Source organism: Egretta garzetta, unplaced genomic scaffold (assembly GCF_000687185.1).
Source record: "Egretta garzetta isolate BGI_Z169 unplaced genomic scaffold, ASM68718v1 scaffold339, whole genome shotgun sequence".
Lineage (NCBI taxonomy): Eukaryota > Metazoa > Chordata > Aves > Pelecaniformes > Ardeidae > Egretta > Egretta garzetta.
The window spans coordinates 1,934,690-1,957,857 of NW_009260800.1; the positions used below are offsets into that span (position 1 = coordinate 1,934,690).

Here is a 23,168-nt window from a genome sequence, read left to right on the forward strand (position 1 = left end):
AAAAAAAAGGGAAGTGGGAAGTTTTTCTGGTGATCCAATGTGGTTTTCAATTTCTGTGAAACTTTTCAGATTTTCGGAGGAAAGCTTTCTGTGCTCAGGTTAAGTACGATCCATTTTCAGTGGTCAGTGTCAATAAGGCAGAAAAACAACATACGCCTCACTGTTATTAGTCTGAATGGGATTGCTGGCTATGTTTTGTTTTGACCATGATGAGGTCCAAGCAATCTTTTCAGATTTTTTTTTTAATTTTTAGGTTCCTGTGAAAAATATTAATTTTACAAGTTTTTGTCTTCCAGTGAAAATATTATCTATGGGGCAGAAGTTTGCTTAATATTTGTTTCTCCAGTGCACTCACTTCTAGAAATACAGGAAAATATTAATATTGAGGTATGAAAGTACTTATTTAGAGCTAGGTTATATGAACTTCCTTATCTCATGAGAAATTCCGAAGGCACCTGAATTTAAAGGGGCAGCATCCTTTTCTGAATTATGTAATAGGTGACAAATGAATTTAGAAGTTGCTATATGGGCTGACTGAAAACGATGGTTCCTAACTCATCAATACTTTATATGAAGCTATGGCAGCTCTACAGGCAGAAATTAAGGTTTGTAAGCCTCTTCAATATCCAAAGAAGAAAGAAAGCTCCTCCATAACATTTGAAAACTTTTGGAATTACTGCAATATTACCATTATGAACCATTTAATTTATATTTTCTAACACAACATTATGAAACAATGATGTTTTTGCAGAAACACAATTATTTTGTTTGGGCTTGTCCTTCTGGATTAGGTGTGAGGAGGGGATCCTCTGGTCTTCAGCAATGTCTTTTGGCAGCTTGATAAAAATACCGTCAGCTCGTTAAATTGACTGTGCTCTCCAGCACTGGGATTTAGGGGTATCAGTCTCACTCTCTCCAGCAGATACTGTAGCTGGAACTACCTGGAACCTCAAAGCACAGCAACAGTGGTTATTTCTGAGCCAGGCAAAACTATGCTCTTCCTTACGTGTATGGATGCTATTTATTGAATTTTTTACTTGTTGGCTGTTACTTGTGCACAGCTGGGTTTTGCAGGTTTTTTTAATAGTGTGACTGATTTTCATTGCTTAGAGAATGTTTTGTATCTGTGAGTGCATCATGTGATTTCCATGAAAACATGGGGCCAAATGATATTTCTTATGGGTACAGGTAATTAACAAGCAGGATCTAGTATGAATGTGCATCAGAATGATAGTTCTTTAATATTTTAAAATATGAATGCTGTCTACAAGAAAAACTTTTGTCACTTACTGTTTTCTGCCTGACATAAGATAATGAAAATGCATGTGAAAAGACTGAATAGTTTGACGGAGTTGAGTAAAACCCAGTAAATTATCCTGATCTGTAAAAAGTATTTTACGAAGAAATGTCATGGAAGTGTATGGTATCGTTAGATGCTGCTATTACTGCCTTTTCATTTCCCTTTACAAAAAAATTAGTGCAGTAAAGGCATGGCTCCACCATAGACTCAGGCTGTGATATCTGGATTTGCACATTAGAAGTTGGGCCAAACTGGGCATGTGGTTTTGCAATTTTCTTATGTGTTTCTGTTAGATGATGTTCCAGGAGGTAGTTTAAAAAAAAAAGTCATTACAGTCATAAAAGATGGGTGGTTATCCAAAACTTGTTTATTCATAATTATACTTCTCAAAACTGAATACATAATTCATGAATTGTTTCATTGATGTGTCCTTAGACAGTTACTGAGTAAGTGTATACCATAGACAACAATATTCCGACATTTAGTAGCTTTTTTAATAGCTTGTTGTTTTGATATTTTATTTGTAGTAAAAAGTAATTTAAAACCCCATTTTTTTTTCCTTGTATGTCATTTGAATGACAGTTGATGTGCTGAGACAATATTTTATCAGAAGCCAAATGGAGGATTATTGATAATGGTCTGGAAAGTTCTTAATTAAGCTTAGTTCATCAATTATTCCTGGGGCTATGTCCAATTTTTATTAAAACTTGTTCTTTTGCAGGTGTTCTTTGTGCACTTAGATATATGTATTTATGAAATAATATCTATAAATATACATATAAATATGTGTGTGCATGCGCATGTGTGTATATATATAAATATGTCTCTATCTTTTGGAACCAAACCCATGCTATTCTTCATAGAAATCCTTCCATGCAGGAACCTTGTTCCAAATTTACGGATAAAAATATTAAGGGCCAAGTGAAAATCCATGTGTAAAACATCATCTATTAGAAAAGTATGCTGGTATTTGAATTACATTTTTTTAAGAAAGAATTTCCTGAACAGCCTAAGTCACAATGGCATATCTTTTTTTACAGGTGAGTAATCAGCTGTTTCTCTCAAAGGCAGATTCAGTCTGGATTAGGGAAATTTCTCCTGCAGTGACTGGCAGGGGTTTTAGGTGAACAAAAGTTCCATGATTTTGATTTGCTATTTTACTGCTGTTTTCAAAACAGCTTTTTTTTTTGTTTCCAATTACGCTGTTAGAATGCATCAGAACCATTTTTGGCATTAACCATCTGCTTGCTTTTTCTAACCAGGAATTAAAGTGAAATTTAGAACCCAGGAACCTGATGGTTTGATTTTTTTCTCTGCATCACCTGGGAATCAAGAAGAATTCATTGCACTTCAACTGAGGAGTGGGCGTCCTTACTTTCTTTTTGATCCACAGGTACAACAAAAGATAGGATCCTATAAAAATACCTTACATTATTTCTTTCAGTACTGCTTTACATACTTAACCTTTTTTTCAATTATTATTTAATTGATACAAATTAACTGACTCTTCAGAACCCTTAGGTAACTGGACATTTTGGGGAGAAAAACACTGAAACACTAAAGCTTTGCTCATTTTCTGTTATGTTTACCACAATTCATGACTTTATTTTTGCATATTTATGGGTTGGGGGTTTTTGTCAGTACCACCAAACCACTACAGCTTAAAGTACCAAGGTTTCAAAGATGGGTAGAACTAGTTTTTGAATTAGCAAATAAAGGTTATATATTTTTTTAGTCAATTATTTTTAAGCCTATTCTCTTGAGACTTTGTCTTTACCTACTGAAAGCAGCATGTTGCCATTAATGTGATGAAAGAAGACTCTCACTTCTAGTAATGATGACCATAGCAAAGACATAAATAATGAGGGAAATATTATCAAATAAATTTCACAAAATTAAAAATAAGGCCACATTCCTTGCATTTCTGTTCGGGTATTTTCTGTTTTCTCTGCATCCCAAAATTGGATCTCCTCATGGAATAAAAAAACATTACAGACTCGCTTATATTTCATAAGTATACAAGAAACTGTAAGTCATTATCAGATTTTCTAATGATATCAGCAGAGTATGGCATCATAGGTATCCATATACATGCATCCTTTTCATAAGGTTACTGTTGCCTCCACGTTGCTGGAAGGTCGCTGCATCAGCCCTGTCTTCCGTCATGCCTTGGTGTCTAATTATGTGGTTGGCGTTGTGCCTACTGCTCCAGGGGGTTGAGCAGAAGTGTTTCATGGTATGAAATGGTGGGGATTTAGAGGTTTGACGATCCACTGTTAACATTTGCTTCCTGAGCTCCGCCATGGTCCAGGCACTGGCGCTCTATGAACATGCACAGGTGCTGTGCAGCAGTGAAGCTGTTCCTCAGCACTGGAGAATCTATAGAGGGGGCATGGTGCTATGCAGAGGTGAGCATGTAAGCCATCCCCGTGCTAGAAACCGTTACATCTGCTTCTGTCCCCAGGATATAAGTTTCTATTATTTTCACTGTGATTACACACAGGCTTTATCTTCTTTTTCTTGCTGCAAACTGAATCAGTGTGTACTTCAGTTTTTGGGGCCATGCTTAACATTATTGTGAATGTTGCCCTCATACATGTTTTAATAGGTGCTAGTTTTATTTTATCTCTTTTAAGCTTATACCTTCACTTAACTAAAAAGGAACTTTTATTTCCTTTACAAAATCTTTCAAGGTGTAATAGTTTGATTTCTTTTGTTGTTGTTTGTTTTAATGGGAGCAGATATCTTTCACCCAGTATTTTAGTGCTTCAAATACTATTCCTATCCCTCCTTGTGGATTTGCACCTTGTGAAGTAGCTTTATGTCAGCTAGGTTGGACTCATTCCCTAGAAGATGTTGCATTTGTTTGGATTCATGGTATTAGGAGGACAGGTGGGAGAGTGACTGGTTTGGGGCTTTTCTTTTCTTTTTCTTCTTTTTATCCCATATTCCCCTGTCTTTTAACTGAAAAAAAACGCAGGCTTTGTCCATATTCAGTCCCTAGAGCTTCTCAGTTCAGCAATATTTTCAGTAGTTACTAACCTGAATTTTAACAAATTACTTGTTTATATATCTTGAATATATCTTTGTGTTTCACTTGAATCTGGTTGGAACAACTCTGTCCCATGCTGAGTTTTATGACCATCACTTCCATATTGTTCCCTCTTCTTACAAAGTCTGAAATAACCAATATATGCTGCTTCAGTGACTGTTTGTAGGAGGAAAAAAAAAAGATCTTTCATCAAAGCCTTCAGGAATAGTGTAGGTCTTAACATTTGATTTACTATAGATATATCTTGAAAGCTAATGTTTTCTGATTTCTCATTAATATTGTGGAAGAGATTCCTGTGCCTTCTCCGATTCAGAAGTAGGATACTGTGGCCTACATCAATATAATTCTTTTAGTATCTTTTTAAAAAACTTTTACCTATGAAAATTCAGTTATAAAAAATTTTCAGTCTTTTTTATGCTAAATATGCTGTTCTATCTTACTATCTTTACCTCTGTTCCTATGTTTTCTACGCAGATTGTTTTTTCTTTCTGTCATTATTTGCTATTGCTATCCTATAACATCAGGTATCATGTTCTTTAGCAGCAATTCTTAATCAGTCATTCGTGCATCACAGTTTGCATTGGTGTGCAAATGCTTTATTTACCTCTTATTGACATCATGTGGCTTCTTAACCAGGTTATGTGCATTGTTTTCTCTAATTATGGTTGTGGCATATATGATAAGCATTTATGGCCCTGTCTCTCTGCTCTTCTCTTAAAAACTGAAAAAATTCTTTTTGATGACAATTGTGTCCCTGATGCTTTTTATCTGGAGCAGGGTGGTGTAATATTCTGTGCTCCCTTCCAGCTGTGTCCTGTTGCAGGTTAATTATTTTTACCCTTGGTCCCTTTCAGGATTCTGGTATATAGCTTTGCTCATGATCAGCAGTGTGTTTTCTCTTTGTTGTATCTGCTCTGGGAATAGTCCTGCCGAGTCTTCTTAGTGGGGAGTCTTCAGTAGCCTCACTTCTTCCTTCCCTTAATGTTCATCTCAGATGCTCTTCTTCCTGTCCATTCATACTTCTCTCCGCTTTGCGTACACCACCATTCATCTAGCTGTTGTCTGATGATCTCTTCTGTCTCCCTTTTGTGTGGTCTAGCTGCTTGCTTTTCCTTCCTTACTGTTTTACTGTCATTCTTAGCAGGTTTCTACTCATGGTCCAGGATGCATGAGGTTTTTTATTAACAGATGTCCCTCAGTCTTCTCTGCATAACTAAATTGTTCCATGGACCTTCCTCCAAACTCAGTGTGTCTGCAAACCTTCAGCTGTCCGTGGAGTTTCTTCTCTTCATGATGCCTGTAAATCCACCCCTGAACTACACAATCAGCTCTAGCTCAATTTATAGTTATCTTTTAGTGGCTACAGGTCATTTATTCTATCTTTTTCCCAGGGAAGCACTGAATATTTTACACAAAGTGAAATCACTGGCAGTGGAAATTTAAGGCCAGTCTGGATCACCGTTTTCTTTAGTGATTAGGACAGTTTTCTGAGGATAGAGTATCGGCATTCTTCTCACAATACGGGAAGATTGAATCACTCTCTTCCCTTTTAGAACATGTTCAATGGATCATGTTACTAAACTTTACAGAAAAAAGGAGGAACACGATGCTTTTTTGTTGCCTGTGGTTTGTGCAGAGGCCAAAGTAGTAGGCACAGTCGGAGGGTGAGCTGTTACTCCCCCAAAAAGGAAGATGGAGAATACCTAGCTATGAATCCCAACCATATCTTGCTGTTTGGCATTGGCAAAACTGAAGGACTGGGTACTTGTTCACCTTCTCAGTCGTAAGAGTTTGGGCATAGAAAGAACTTGACTGGGAGAAGTGTGGTTACATTCAGACTTGGGCACCTAGACAGTATCTTTGAGGATCCATATTTGTGATGTTTCTACATATTTTCATGAGTGTAATCACCAGCATGAAGAGCCATAGACATTAATATTTACTTAGTTATTACTGAGAGCTGCTAAAAATTAAGACTTACTGTATGGCTCAGCAAACTAAGCCAGATTTGGTTCTCTATATGTGATTTCTAAAATGTATAACAAGCCATTTCACAACAGGATATTCAAATATGATCACAGAGTTACTCGAGTAGTTCTGGATAAAATGTCGTACAGAGGCCTTCAACACAGTGCAGGCTGAACCCTGAACATCGTCTTTTACTTTTTTTTTTTTCCCCCTGAAATTAAGCACAGGTTAGCACATATGGTCGTGTGGTCCCAGATTGAATTGGTTACATATAAATGTGGTTTCTGATGTATAAAACTGTTAATGCTCTAGACTGTTGCCAAACATAATATGAAGAACCACTTATTCAGGCACCTGATCTTTAGAATGCAGCATCGTTTGTAACAATTTTAACGCTAACTAAGTACACTTTGATGAGACAGCATTTAATAAAATGCTCATTAATTTCATCATTAGCAAGGGTATGCTAAGAAGTAAGCCAGTTTCTTATGTCACGCCCAATTAGCATCCCATGCTAGTAATCCCATTAGTATTGTTGAATTCACTAATGGAAAAACTAATGGGCATGCTACCAGGGCACATTAATTGGGCATGACACCAGTTCTGGTTTTAATTATTAAACTACGATAATGAAATGTGTGTTTGTAAAATATTAAAATGTTGAAATAGGAGAGAAGACAATAAAAAATAGTATATGAAAAAGTGCACGTTAGTATGTAAGGATATATAGCTTTGTATTTTTATCATGGGACAGAGGACTACTGTAGAGGCTGCCTCAGTACTGATATGTTGGCTGGATGGAGTAGGAAACACGCTGTAAACATTGATGGGAAATTATTTTTTCTGTAATCGTGTACATATGTACACATCTTATATATTTTCATACGTAGGATACACAATGACAGCCCCCAATTCAAAATGTACTGCAAAATGTATACTGTGTTTATAAATCTATATGCTGACCAGCAATTTCTAAGAGATGCACATCACTAAAGGCAGAATACTAAATTTTAAAAGGACCTTTTTAGTATTAATTACAATAGGCAGTTGTTTTTATTCAACAGGTTTTCTTCATATGCGTAATTCCAAGGTCCTTGAGCCAGGAAGAGTATGAAAAGAAAAAATTGGAACTGTCTGGTTTGCTACTACAAAGTAACAAGCTAGACCCCCAAATTATAAAGAAACTTTTATTTTTCTTTTACATATTTTTTGGAAATTGTTTTTTTAAGCCTGTCTTAAGCCATACAGTAACTGCAGAGGTCATGATTCTTCAGTATTATGTAATGCCTATGCAAAGAAATGATTTCCATTCTGTAGTTGCCTGCTGCATAGGACAATTCTATTTTGTGAATTCGACAGAATAACTTTGAGTTCCCACACGGTTAAAGTACAGTATAAGGTCCTGAGACAGTATTATGGGATTTATTGGGAAGTTAGAAGACTATTTGGATATAAATCTGAGGAAAAATTTTGAAATACATTAGTTTTATTTTTATTGCACCATTATATGAATTTATGGGGTATTTTGTTTGGTTGTTTACAGTCTTGAGATTTGGTTTGGCAACAGTATCTGTTATGTTCCTCTTACTCAGGAATTCAGAAAAGATTTTGCTGCATTTTGTAATGGATGTCTCTAAATTCACCCCCCTCATATAATTTTGTTTTTTGTTTTAACAAAATCAGATAAAAATTCCAGTTAATTTTAGAAACGCTTTTACAAGCATCCCTTGTAGGGTAAATGATTACCTTCTTTTTTTTTTTTTTTTTTCCTGAATCTCTTGTTATGACCTTTTCCTTCATAAATGTATTATACTCTGTCACCTAAAAATTCAAGTCCTTTTGGTACCAGATTAACAGGGACAGAACATGCATCTTCGTACTGTCCTGCAAATACACCTTTTTGGGTCCCTTCCTTGTAGACAGGTGCTGCAGTCAACAATCCTGACATGCAGTTGCTTTCTGTGAATGGCACATTGAATCATGGCCATTGAACTTTGCAACCACCGCAATCCATGAAGTAGTTAGAGACTTCATTTAATAAATAAATAAATAAATAAATAAAATCTGAGTGACATGACCCTCAGTAATTCGTGTCTTGTCCTTGTCTTTATCAGGGGAACTACACAGAGTTTTCTATTTTTAATAGAAACTGAACTGGATCCTTGATCCCTCATTTATTATTTGAGAAGGTTAATTTAGTGGGAAATCAGTCCTAAACATCGTTCAGTATTCTGAAAGTAGTTAAACAGAGGACTTTTTTCTTTATTTTTAGATGTTATGTACCACAGAGTGGTATAAAGAGTAAGGTATAATTCTAAATCTTACCTTCATAATATTCTAAATCAGATTCTTCTGTTAATAAAAAGGGATCTGCGGTAGCAGTCACTCCAACTAATGATGGTGGAAGAGAGTACAACGATAACAGTTGGCACCAAATAATTGCTACAAGAATTCAAGCACTGGGAAACATCACCGTGGATGGGCAGTACACAGGTAATCAATCCAGTTCCATTTTGCTTTATTATTTTGGAATTACTCAGGGTGTTTCTCACTTGCTTACTTTTCCACTGCCTGTCTTCATCCATACAGGAAAAATTCACTCACTTTTCTGACAAAATCACTACTGTTTTGTCCGTGCATCTGAGGTATCTGTCCACTGTGAATCTTTGGTAATTGCATAGAATCATAGAATCATTTAGGTTGGAAAAGACCTTTAAGATCATCAAGTCCAACTGTTAACCTAACACTGCCATCCCACCACTCAGCCAGGTCCCTAAGCAATACTAATTATGAGGAGTTTGTCTTTTTGTGCTCGTGAGTCTATGATTGTGTTAATATTCTTCTGTAAAACAGATTTGTAAATATTTCCAGGATATGTATGGGCATATTAGGGTATTGTGTTACTTTAGCCTCTTTTCTCACATGTCAATATTCTGTTATTGAGTTGAAAATCTGTTGAAAGCATTGAGCAGAGAATAATGACCAATTTTGTTCAGGTTCTTCCTTAGCAACTAGTGGCAGTACCATTATTGGAGAGAACACGGGAGTTTTTGTTGGAGGACTTCCACGGGGTTATTCTATTGTAAGAAAGGATGTAGGTGAGTATGAATGTGGTCTGCATAATATGACAAATGCTACACAGTGGTGCTGAGTTAACTGCCTTTGCCGTACTGTAGACTGTATTGACATTGTGTCAGAAACATGAAGACAGTACTTAATTTGCATAATTATTTACATAATTGTTCTAATGAAAAATAAGTCTGTACAGTTTCTCAAATTTTATCTTTTGGGATAGGGTGAAATATCTGTTTAGCTGATTTCATCAGCAGCGAAGCAGCATATGAGGTCTGTGGACATATTAACAGATTTTATACGCAGAACTGGTATGCATGCGAGACTTATGAGTATGTTTTATGTTCTAGATTCCCAAATTCTTTTCCAAAGTACACGTAAAAATTGTTTTTATTAGCTTAAGCATAGGGTTATGCATCCCACCTGGATGCAGGGATACAACGTGCTGGCCTTTTTTGGTGTGAGTTTGGATCCTTTAGGGATTGTTGCGTTGAACTCAGTGGTGTATGGGTATATCTGTATTCTACAGCTATATTTATGTGGAGCTGGGTTGTAGCTGGCTTCCAGAATAATCAATAAACTTAACGTCGTCTTCTATAAACCAAGTGTATGTTCTACCAGCAGATAACAGAGGGGTAACTGCATGCAGAACAGAACCAGTATACAATCAGCTGTTCTTAGTGGATTCATATCCAGGCTTTTGTTGTTTTCACATTAGACTGAAAGCCAAATTGTTTGTATTAGGTTTGTATTCCCACCACTGATAAGGATGTGAAATCTGGTTGATGACTTGATGTGAGATACACAAGAGTGCAACTTCCTCTATCCTTTGTGTCATTTTACTAAACCCAGAAATATGTGCACGTGTTCTTCTAAAACTTTTCGTTCATAAAGTAATCTAGCATGCCTCCCTCAAAAACCTCAGCTAAATAATCAAAATGAGATTGACCATAAATAGAATTTGAGAGAACACCATCTGTAAATCCTGCTTTATATTTTTGTACCCAGTAAAGAAAAAGATAGAGCAACCATGAATTGCTTTTTTTTTTTTTTTTTATCCACACAAGGAAAGAAAAACTTCCTGATTAAGCTTCTAATAGTGTATTTATCTGCCTTAGCTTTTGCAGCACTATTTCTTCATTTTCAGCAGATTATTGTTGTGTTTAAAGAGGGTACACCTGAAAACTTTCCTTGGAATCTTCATGGAGTAGATTTACACTGTTGATTTGACAGCACCTGTATACAAAATCTCAAAAAGTTTAATATTTTCCAGCTACATAGCAGTAGCTGCTGTCTTTAGTCACTAGACCCATTCAGAAATCTGGATTTAGCTTGGGGCCCAGCTTTATGCAGTGATTGGTGGCTGGTTATCAATGCACGCATGGAAAATCTATGACAGGGTGAGCACGTATAAAACATATAAATTAATCCCCATGTTTAGTTGCAGCTGATTGGCTTTAAAAAAATTATTTTCCTTTTTTTGCAGGGATGAAGATGATAGACCAGAAGGGATTTGTGGGGTGTCTCAGTGACGTATTTTTGAAAAAAGCTCATACACCCTATGAAAACTGGGAATCTTTGAACTGGCAGGATGCTGAAGAGCAAAACAACGTCTATCATACGTGGGAAGGATGTCCCACTGGCCTCTCAGAAGGAGCACATTTTCTTGGCAAAGGTACTTTGCTGAATTATTGCACAAGCCAAGTATGTTCTTGATTATATAAAAGGTGATCATACAAAAAATATTGCAGCGGTCTGCTTTTCAAAGCAGTTGTAGTTATATGGGATTATTGTTGAATGGTTTAAAACTTGGTTTCTGGGTTTGCAGAGGACTGCAGCATGGAAGAGGAATTGCATTCACAGGCAGGTGCTGCTATTGTAACCGTATGCAGATTTGATATACATGTCAAAGGTGAAGCTTCACTTTTGAAGAGACATAGGTGCCTAGAACATATGAAAAAAAAAAGCCAGGGAACAAAATTTAGGATATTTCACTGGTTTGGTTTGTTGCAGTACATCATGGGTAACTCTTCTTTACAAAGCTGTGTGATAAAGTTGTAAACCTTGATCTTGAAACCTCCAAGTTCTTCATGTCAAAGTAGAAAGTAGCATCTGGATTTTTGCTTTTGGTTTCTTGAACCTATTTATTTGTGTATTTGATTTAACTTATGTGTGTATTCACTTTCTTTCAAGGGTTCCTGGAACTGCATTCAGGTGTTTTCAGTGGTGGAGTGGAATTTGAGATCTCGTTCAAATTTAGAACAGATCAACTGAATGGATTGCTTCTGTTTGTTTACAGTGAAGATGGCCCAGATTATCTTGCAGTAAGTTCAGAAATACAAATAACTATATTCAAGATATGACCTGTGAGTTTTGTCTACTACGATATTTCCAGCTTTTAAAGAAATTTCAAACCATAAGTTATTTTTGTGTTTTACTCATTTTGAAATGCTGTGCACAGCGAAGTGTAAGGGGAGAAGAAAGACTCAAACAAATGCTCAGAATAAGTTACCTGTGTTATTTGTATCATAAATAGGAAAGATATTGATATATGAAAAGCAGAATTATTCTTGTTGCTGGATTATAAGTGATTAGAAAAGAGAATAAAAGACGTGTATCAAAAGCTTTTGGTTCATTCCTGGGAAAGGAGAGAGTTACCTAATTTCCCCGTTCTCATACTAGAACAAAGTCAATTAAATTGTAAATCAAAAAGTTCATGACAGAAATTGTCCAGTATCCTAATAAAGCTTTCTCTTTAAGGTATTTGTATTTTTTATAATCAATATGATTTCTTCATTTTGATTTGAAACATAAGGATTGTCATATAGGCAGAAATTAGTGGTCCAGCTAAATCCCATCTCATCCCTGTCACTGTTTTCCCAACACTGTAGAGGAAGCTGCACAAATCCTGTACTAGGCAAATTTGTGAGATAATGCCTATGAACTTTCTTCTTGGTGTCTGTTAAATAAGACTGTTTTGTGCTCAGAAGTACTCGTGTTTCTGTCTTTTCCAGGATTTTGTTTAAGGGTGAAAGTGTTTGTTGCAGCTTTTCAAATTTTTTTATTAGTTACATGGCTCTATATTTACATATATTTCTTCCCTCAAGGATTTTGAATGTAATTAGACTGTGGTCACCATTGCTTATTGGGTCAACTATAGTTACTACTTGTACCAACTGGTAGGTATTACATTGAAAGCAATATATCTTTTTAGTTGGTCCAAGAAGCAATCATTTACATTTAGAGATTTTTGAGGGTATTGTTACTCTTTATGACCTAAGCTGCCGTTTCTGCATTTTTATTGAATTCCTTTTATTTATTTATTTATTATAATGCATCTGTTTTGCTAATGGCTGTCATGTCACAGCCTGTTTTATTGCATGGCATTCTATCTAATGTGCCTTTCTTTCGAACTTTTGACCTAAACCATATAAATATATTTTTCCCCTTTCCAGGTCAACTATAACTTACTCTACATTTACTTTTTATATTACTGACTTTTCCAGCAGATAATTTTTAACTTGATTTTGAATTCTGCTAGACCTGATTGCTTCCTCTTTTTCAAGCAGCCTTAGTTCAAAAGTTATAATGAGTTCCAATAACAAGGCTTGCTAATTACATATTATTGCTTTAGTTTTGCCCTCAAGTAATGACCAAGATCATTAGCTAATAGCATAAGATGCTATACATACACCACCATCCCACCCTACAAAGACTCGTATGTGTGTAATTCACAGTACAGGGGCACTATTTATGTGAATGGTGTTCACAGGGACAAATACAGGGCTTGGGTTCTTTTGGAGATGCTTGTGGTATGTGATCCTTGTTTCCTTTCCATTGCTCTGTGAAAGACTAACAAATGTGAGAAAACAGCTTCTGGCTATAAAGGAGAAAGGGGACTTATGAAATTGAAAGTGCAGTAAAAAGCAAAAAGTAGTTAGACAAAACACTTTCCTTCTCTACTCATACTTCCGGACATTTGGCAGCTTTATTCTTAGCCCTGAAAAATATGATTATATAAGTTTCTTAGCATTTCTTCTAAGGCAGGTAAAGTTTTTTTTTTTTTAATCTCTCTTTACTCATGACCTGAACATCTCCATAGCGTTAAGATGAGGAATTTTAGAGAGGATGAGTATATGCATGCTTTTCCAGCCCTTGCAGCTTTGTGTTCTACACAAACATAATGATGACAGAAGGTTTTTCTGTACACTTGAGCTCACAAAAAAAAGGTTAATAGGAAGTGAAAATGAGGTGTGTAGCATGTTGCGCATGAGCTACGATGTCTTTGTTAGGAACTTTGGTCAGGAGACACTTGCACTGCAAAACAGATTAGAAGCTATGCCACTTATCCCGAGTGCCAATGTAAGATGGTATTTCCTGACCCTGCCCTTTGCATAGGTCACAGCTCTCTTATTGCTCTCTTATTAGCTTTATAGTTTTGGAATGACTAAACTAGACACATGGCTGGCCTGCTACCAAATGGCCAAAGACTCTGTCTTGTCTTCTGCCCAAGACAAAATCATGTCCTAGAAAGGTGGTCTGTGTAAAGGCCGCTGCTTCTGTGACTTCCATGCCCTGAGAATTCACTCAGGCTAGAGAAGTCAATCTGATGTTAGTCTCTTTGGATGCAGGCACAATAATTATGAACAAAGTGTGACCAGATAAACGAGTACAAATCACTAGCTTTCACTCTGGCATGTGTTTCCTCCTGAGTTGGTGACTGAAAGAACGTACTGTGACTGCTGATAGAGTTTGCATTACTGATTTTGATGCTGGCCACTTCAACAGCAGCAAAAGCTTAAGCACTGCCAATCTGATGTGTGACAGTGGCACCAGCGCTCAGGACATTGTAGTTGATGAAGCTGATGTTGAATTCAAGAGCTGATTTGTTTCTGCAAAGCTACAAAGTAAGAAAGAAGTCCCGCAGGAACATTTTCAAGAGAGTTGCACTTAAGTAGCTGCATGAAATAAAATAACCAGTGTCTGAGATGAAAGCATTACCTGCGATGGTGCTAAGGAGGGGTGTTTTGGGGACTCAAAGTTGAAATGTTTTCATTAGCGAAGATGTGACTGGTACTCATGTGGGATTTGTGGAAGTGATATTCCTCTTGGTCACCAGCAATTTCTCTCTGTCTGGTGTGAGGAAGAGATTCCAATTCCCTTCCCATTTAAGAATGACTGATACTGAGGAGGCTGTTGAGGCGTCTGTGTTTGGGCCTCTGCTTTCTGGCTGGCCAGTCTGAACAGGGCTGGTACCAGTACAGAACATCTCTTTGACCTTATTGATTTTGAACCTGAAAGACTGGTTCAACATCAACATCAGTAACATGTACTTTTTCTTTCAAAGGGCTCACAAAGTGACTGTCATTGCCAAGTTCTTTCAAGTCTGTTGCTTATCTCTGCTGATACCTCTGAATCTCAGGATGACTTCTCAGTTCAAAGGAGATGAAGCCATTATCAGTCTTGTAGCTCAACATTAGTTGAGACTGTTTTGGTTTGCAGGTTTAACAAAGCGTCTTTCAGCCTCCAATGCAGCCCCTATCCTATCTGAGTTTTGTTTCTCAGAGCTCTGACTGGATATTCCTTTCATCTTCAAAATCATATTTTTATAAGCAGATTAAGTGAGGTAGGGCCTGGTTCCTGCAGAGAAGGAAAACATAGAAGCACAAAATCATTTAGGCTGAAGGGACCTTTTGAAGTAATGTATTCTAAATCTCTGCTAAAAGCAGGGCCAATTTAGTTAGATAAGATGGTTCCAGGCATTTTATGTTTGAATATTGTGCATCTCTCTATGGATGGACAGTCCATAGCTTCTCAAATTCTACAGCCTGCTCCAATCTTTGACCATGCTCATTATAGAAAAAACATAATCCTGATAGCCAACTGTGATTTCTGTTGTTACAATTTGTGTTTTACCTCTCATCCTTTCACTGTCCACCTCTGAGAAGAGTCTGGGCCTTTCTTCTCCATATCCTCCCATAAGGTAGTTGAACAGTTAAGTTCTCTTCCTGCTTGCTTAATAACAAGACTGAACAAATGCTGTTCTCTCAGCCTCAACTCCTATGTTAGGTACTCCAACCCCTGACCAACTTGGTGCCCCTCCGCTGGATTCACGCCAGTGTGCCAATATCTTTCATATACTGGAGTGTCCTCAACTGGATACAGTAGTCCAGGTGTAGTCCTCTATGTAATGAATAGAGGGGAATAATCATCTCCTTGGACCCACTGCCTACCTTATTTCTGATACAGCCCAGTGCATGTTGACCTTCATCACTTCACGGGTACATTGCTGACCAATGTTCAATTTGTAATCCATCTTGACCCTCAGTCCTTTTCTTCAAAGCTGCTTTATATGTCTAGAATACCAGTGGCAGCCCCCTTTGCTAATGACTGCAAACTTGCTGAGAGAATACCCCATCCTATTGCCCAGGTCATTAATAAAATTTTTAATCAGAATCGGTCCTTATATCAATTTCTGAGAGATGCCACAACCTGCCAGTGGGCTTGTAGAAGCTCTTGTTGCCCCTCATGTCCTCTTCCCTATTCAGGCTAAGCTTTGGCTTTCCTGATTCCAACCTTACATGCTCAGATATACCAAAATAAGAACTGTGTGCATAGCAAACAGTATTAATAAAATTTTGCAGTGGTGTTTAATATTTGTACCCCAAATCCTGAAAAGCAAGTATGCTTTTAAGCATTAAGCTGAGAACCTGCTCAGGTTTAGAGCTGTGATATAATGCTCTTGTTCTGCTGAGAGGTAGCAACTAAGATGCCTGACAGAATAATAAGATGATCTTCCTGCATTTTTGATTTAAAGTAGTAATATATTTTCCAAGGACAGATTAACAATCAAACTTTTTTTAAAGTGTTCCCAGAATTTTATCCAAAGAGAAGAATTTATCTGTTGTTTTTCTGTACCTGTGCTCTGTACCAGAGAGAATGCTGGATGTACACAAGACTTTGTTTTTTTTAACTTCACCATGCAGAACAGTTCACAGTGAACAGTGGTCCTCTATCTTTAGCCACCCTTGGATGCTCTAAGTGTCAGTCCAGGTCATCACAAAAAGCACAAGCATCATTCTCTGCCTGTTTTAAGACTATGCCAAGATGAGTAAATTGCAAAAGGGATGTGCTGAGTAGTGACCCTATGTCAAACATCATGTCCTCTCTCTAGCTTCCAGGTCTGGCAGACTTACTGGCATACTACTGTAGTCATGCAGCTGAAAAGCTTTCTTCACACCAGCACATTTTACACATGTATTACTTCTCATCAGTGAATAAAAATGGTGATTGTCCAATGGACTGCTTTTTCAAGCTATACTCATCAGCACTGATGCCGTGATCTGTCCTTCACTTGTGTTGTAGAGTCCTTAGCTATGCAGGGATATGAACTCATGGAAATAGGAAGAGTTGTGATCCCAAAGAAACAAATAAACAAAATCCCTGTCTCATGAGCAAGCAGTCAGTGTGCACTCTGTGACAGGACCTGTGTTGCCCATGACATCTCAAGTACCGAGTTCTTTCTTCAGTTGGGGTCTCTGTTAAGGAAATAAAATCTAATTACAAATACTGCAGTATTAATATTATCAGTAACCTAAACATGTCAGTTGTTCAATACTGGTGGTAAGCATTATATTAAATCTGTAGTTTTTATTTTACTTGGTAAGATTTTGACATGGAAACAGAAATGCCTTTTTGTGAATGTATCCATATTTTTCAACCACCAGTTCATCACCTAAGTGTTTAGTGCTCTATACCTGCCATTTTTCAGTCTCAGCCCACTTGTGTTCCATTGAGTTAGGATAAAGAGTCTTTCAGTAAAATGCTTAGAAACTTCTGCAGTGAAAATATAAGTAAAATGTATTTCTATTAGACAATTGGCACATTAATCTCAAAAAGCACATACAAAAACAATTATTTTCTTACAAGATTTAAGAGAATAAGGATGAAATACAGAATCAATGTATGCTGGAAAAATTTGAAATTGAGTTCACCAGCCAATTAAAAAGACCTTAATCAGGTCTGACATTTCATTTCCTTATTATCTTGTTACATTCTTCTAAAAAATGAATTGATAGATAAAATACTGTTTTCTCATTCTCAAAAAAAGCAAAACAGTCCTGGTTCATTGTCTTTTCTTTTTACTTAGTTACATTAGTGCCAAAGTCAGTTGTCAAAAAATCATAATATGTTTTCGTACATTCTGAATTAACTGATACGCTGTATTTAGCATGTTTTGTGCAAACAATTTTATTGTAATTTCTGCTATCCTGAAGATAAAAATGTCTTGTTCATTGATCTTGTTCGTTGGCTCCCTTGATTGTTTTATTTAAAATAACTGTCTGCTGTTGCTGTGTATGTGATGTCTCTCTCAAAATCTTTTTTCTGTTTTAAAATGTATAGATTGAACTGAAAAGTGGAATGTTACACATCTTTTTAAAAACTGGCATTGTCTTTACACAAGTGGATCTCTGGTTAGGATTGTCTTACTGTGATGGAAAGTGGAACAAAGTCACAGTGAACAAGGAGGGCTCTGTAGTTTCAGCAAGTATGAATGAACTGAAAGAGCAGACGCTCCAACCCCGCGTTCAGCAGCTGAAAGTAAATTCACCTGTCTACATAGGAGGAATCCCACCTGAGATTCAGAATTTTTATAGAGAACTGGGGTTAGAACAAGGTAAGATGACACCAAGAACAACATGTGTTTTTCAAAAATTGGCGTCATGCACATGGTGGACATTCTGCTGCTGGTAGTGTAAATTCATGAATACGTAACATGAATTTTTCCTCCCACCCTTTGTTGTTTTAACTGCCAGTTATCCCTACCCATCTGGCTTTACTTAGCCCTGATCCTTTTGTTATGCCATAGAAATTTTTTCCAACCTAGTGATATCTGAAGCAATCTAACTCATAGGATAGGAACTGGAGAGTAGCAAATGGCAATCTGAGATGCCCAACCAGATGATCTGAAATTTTTGTCAGAGAAAGCCAGTTCAGATAAATTTGTTTCACTTGATCAGCTTCTGTCACTTGCAGACCTGGAATACAAAACCAGTGGAAGACAGTAAATGTAGCTTAAATCACTGTAATGAGGCTAGGTGCTGCCACATGGAAGATTGTTGAGAGTTTATTAGACATTTTTTTAGGTGATACTGATTCTAGTCTAAAAAAATTAAGTGAGTATAAAACCCTGAATTAGGATTTTGGCTACATTACCACGATATTTTCCATTGGATCAGGAAGAGGGGAGATGGTCATATTTTTAGCCACCACCATGACCCTTCTGTTCTGGAACAAGTCAAATTTTGAGGGAAAAGAGAGAAACATTAATTACAGCATGATAATAATGGCCTTCACAGAAGGATCTACTGTATAAGATGTAGTCAAAAAATGTCTATTTAAACTAGCTCTGTTTATAGTTGGGGTGTGTTTTTTCATTACTTATGAAGTTATTCATCAATCATAGTGTGTTTTTTCAGGTACTGTGGGCAAATAAGTAGCAGTCAGTGATTAGTAGGGAATCTAGTAAGTGGCTTCGAATGCGTGAGCTCACATTGAATGCATGCACTCAAGTAAGCTCCACTGAAGCCCTGGTGATTTCACAGCTGTAGAATAGTTTGAATCAAATCCATGCACAGGCATTCACAGATAGCTCAAAAACATTGTTTTAAGTATTCTTCCAGCTGTAGGTATCACATACATTACAGCCTTCCTCCAGGTTCTGTGTGCATAATATTTATGGCCCCAAAGAGCTAGCCAGTCGTACCCTGCCAGTGTTGCCTCGTAGCAGATGGTAGAGCCTTGTGAGTGGATGCATTCGCAACTCCTGCAGCAAAGAGATCTGTGAACATAGAATCTAGGGCAAAATAACATCTAAAGTGAATGTCTGGAGTGCATACTGAGGCACGTCAGTAAGCTTTTCTTTTTTCACTGAGCCTACTCAGAACTCTGCAAAAATATGATGGAGGCTGTGAATTAATATACAGAGCATCTGAAGATAAAAACATTCTTGCATGTTCCTAAATGTAGATTTAGATGAGGAAGATTAGGCATTACAGCTTTGAAACATACTTTTATTTAGGACTAGAATGATGTAATGGTATGATAATAGGATATGGAGACCTTCCTTGTTTAATAAATATTTACAAAAGGTTTTCTCAGTTAATGGCTGCTTATGCTTAACGATGGTTCATTTTGAATAAAGGAATATTGTTTTGCTCACAGAAAATAAGGGATAAATATCCTTCTCCTCCCACCCCACCTCCATGTCAGTTACAATTTTATTTTAAGAAATTTCAGCTAGAGTCTCCATGCGTGACCCATCACACATCTTCCTGAGAGATCAAGGTGGAGGGGAGCAGGCAGGAATGTTTGTGAGAATTTGTACTGTTGTTACTTATTCTGCAGCTACCTGAGAGTAAGCAAGATCTGACATCAGTCAGAAATCTTCAAATAGTGATAAATGCAGCTACAAAGATACTAAAAGTAATGTATTAAAATAGGTTCTACAGTATGCACCTTATTGCAAATTAAACAGCACTTCATTTTGTCCAATGCCTGTGCAGACTGGGAATAATTCTTTTCTCTGCCACAGCCTGCCTAAGAAACTGAGTGTATTGCTCTGGAGTAGGAGTTGAGCTTAAATGACGATGTATTAATTCTAAGGAGCAGTTTGACTAAATTCCTAGAGTTGTGGGGAGAGAGGGTGTTTTAGAGGATGACTTAAAATGGGTGTCCATCTTCAGTGCCACTTTCTTTTTGCATGAACTATGTATGGATATTAGACTCTCAGACTGGGTGGCTAAGTACAGATACTACTGACCTGCCATCTTGCAGTAATAAAGGCAATAAAAGTACCTAAGATATAAATACAATGTTTTCACAAAGCTAAAAAAGAGCACTGATCTGTGAGAGGCTGATCTTTAATTTACAAAGTTAATTCTTCAATGAAGTCTGCAGTTTGGTTACTGTTTATTTTTGTTTTACGTTAAACACCAATCACTATACTCAGATCTGAGAAGTATTTTGTATAAATTTATTAATTTCTTTGTAAATTAAGTCAAGAAGTATATAGAAATGTCAACAACTGCATCCTTTGTAGTGGTGTTTTTATTGCAAGTGACTAATTTAATATATTGGTAATGTTGACAGGAATGTTACACACACACACACAGAAATATATATATACACAGAAATATATATAGAAATAAATATAAAATGAGGTTACTTAATTTTTTTCCTCATAAATCAACAGTTTGGGGTTATGTTTCTAGAGTAAGTTTGTAAACAGCAAACCAGTTATATCCCCATTAGGATAAACTGATATACCTCAGTGATCTCCTGAAGTTAATTATATATTTAAGCTATGTGTGCTTCTCAGTTTGAGGAATAGTGTATATTAACAAAATATTAGCAAGCAGCAGAAAGCTGATTTTCAAATTCAGAATCACTTTTATGGTAATAATTTTAAAGAGAGAAGTGACAGAAGACGGAAAGCTATTTCCTCATGGGATGGAATTGATAACAGTGAAAGTATGGTTCACTAAGGCAGGAACTCAAAACTAGAATACCAGGAATTTTTTCCAGCTTAGTACCTTGAAAAGGAGGACTGAATGTCATGTTGGAAGTTAACAGATTCACATTACAGTCCTTAATGCTGAAAATATAGAATTGAAAGGAACAAAAGTGATTCTTAATTAATGACTGAAGCTCTTTATGTGATACTAATCCCTTACTGTTTGCTAGGTTTCGGTGGTTGCATGAAGGATGTTAAATTTACACGAGGTGCTGTCGTTAACTTGGCATCTGTGTCCAGCAGTGCTGTCAGAGTCAATCTGGACGGATGCCTATCAACTGACAGTGCTGTTAACTGCAGGGGAAATGACTCCATCCTAGTATACCGAGGAAAAGAGCAGAGTGTTTATGAGAGTGGTCTACAACCATTTACAGGTAACCCATTAGTTCCGTAAATGAAATACATAATTTTTATTTCATTCTGTATTAAGGTATTACCGTGTTCAGCATGTTTTTTTTTTCTTTTTATTTTTCTTCTCTATCCTTCTTTATGTTCTTTAAAGAATACCTTTTTAGGGTGGTTGCCTCAAATGAAGGAGGATCAGTAGCTAGTGCATGGACTCGTGTTCGTACAAGAGAATCAGGTAAATATCATTTTAAGGCTTACTTATTCCCATTTTTCATTAGCTATCTAATGTCAGGTTGGATAAAATCCCACCACAACAGTTTTGAGAAGTGTAAGTTGCATAGTGTTTCTGAAGGAGCAAAACTACTTAATGCTTTTAATAGGTACTAAATTACTATCTTCAGCTATAAAGCGTTCAGGCAAGTATTTTCCACACATAATTCAAGGTCTCTTCCAATTATATATTAGATTATGCGATTGTGTGAGAGCAAAGAATATGAAATGACTGAACTGCATTAACTGAGTAAGAACAGCCATGCATCTAGGTATGTTCATATGTGCACATCTAACCTCACATTACAGGAGTCTGCTGGAGTAAGTAAATCTGTATTTTTCTATGTGTATCTTAATGATATAAAATCACATGTAGCGAAAGGAGATATTGGGATAGCAGGCACAAGCTGTGCAAGATAGGAGGCCACGTAGTTGAAAAGAAAAACTTTCACAAGACCCTCTTCTCCCTAACATTACCTGCACACGGGTATACTGCTCAGTGCTGCTGAACGAGGATTCTTTTAACAAGTAGCCCATAGATTGTGTGTGAAAATGTGGCAATATTTACTAGAAAAGCAGCATGTGGCTTGTGGAGAAGCTTTCAAAGTGGGAACCTAATACCTGCTGAGCCTTACAGAACAATTTTTTCATATTTTTTATGAAGAAAATTTAAAGGACCTTTCATTTTCTGTTCAGTGTTTTTGCAAACTTTATTTAGCCAGCAAGTTTTTGAAGTTCTGCAAGTTTTGCAGTTCTGCATGATTTATTTAACCAACTTTCCCTCTTTTGTAAATTGAAGCCTAATCGCATTCCATCAATCTAGCGAATTCTTTTGATGCAAGATATTCAATGGACGATCTTAAATGATACAATACCTGTGTAAATATTGGACTTGCAAATGCCTTCCTATACAACTTCCTGTTGTTATTGTGTGTACCACCCAGAAGAGAAAAAATACATGCATATTTTCATATCAACTGTCTGACAACTGTAGGGTTTACCATAAATTTATGTTTGCAAGCTGACCATAGCATTGAGTAGCTACATGTTCCCCGGGGTTGGAGAATAATTGCGCTATTTAATTATTTTTGAGTTGGTTTTGTTATGTCCCTTATGAGATGACCATCTGCTACGCAGTACCTTATCTTTCCCTGTGATACACTTCAGAACTAAAAAAAAAAATCAATATATTACTGTAAAACTGAAGCTTTCCTAGAGTATCACATTCTTACTTTGCACAGGAATCACAACTTCCAGGTATTTTTATACTTTCCATTCTGCTACCCTTTTATAAAAAACAAGTCTGCATTCATATTTAATGAAGCTAAACAATACAATTACAAAAAAACAAACAAACAAAAAAAAAGAGGTTATTTGATGGTGAGAAAAGCAAATGGTCATCAACAGGGCTAGGGAGTCCACATGCATTTACAGCAAACTCATCATCCATCATCCTGCCATAGTGTTCCTTGGGCCTTTCCTCTGCATCCCTTGTGCAGTCATCTGTGATGAAGTTGTTACTGGTCAGACCTTTACTTGGTATATTAATATCTAAGAAATAGTTAAGGTTATGGGAAATTGGA

At 36.7% G+C, this 23,168-nt stretch overlaps 1 protein-coding gene across 1 annotated transcript in view; it reads left to right on the forward strand.

Annotated features, from left to right (window-relative positions):
* USH2A (usherin) overlaps positions 1–23,168 on the forward strand; it is a 407,979-nt gene that overhangs the window by 143,130 nt on the left and 241,681 nt on the right. Inside the window, 9 exon segments of the mRNA XM_009646839.1 lie at positions 2,563–2,693; positions 8,687–8,813; positions 9,317–9,418; positions 10,245–10,250; positions 10,894–11,067; positions 11,586–11,716; positions 17,796–18,069; positions 21,138–21,341; positions 21,470–21,550. Of these exon segments, the coding sequence (XP_009645134.1) occupies positions 2,563–2,693; positions 8,687–8,813; positions 9,317–9,418; positions 10,245–10,250; positions 10,894–11,067; positions 11,586–11,716; positions 17,796–18,069; positions 21,138–21,341; positions 21,470–21,550 (1,230 nt within the window).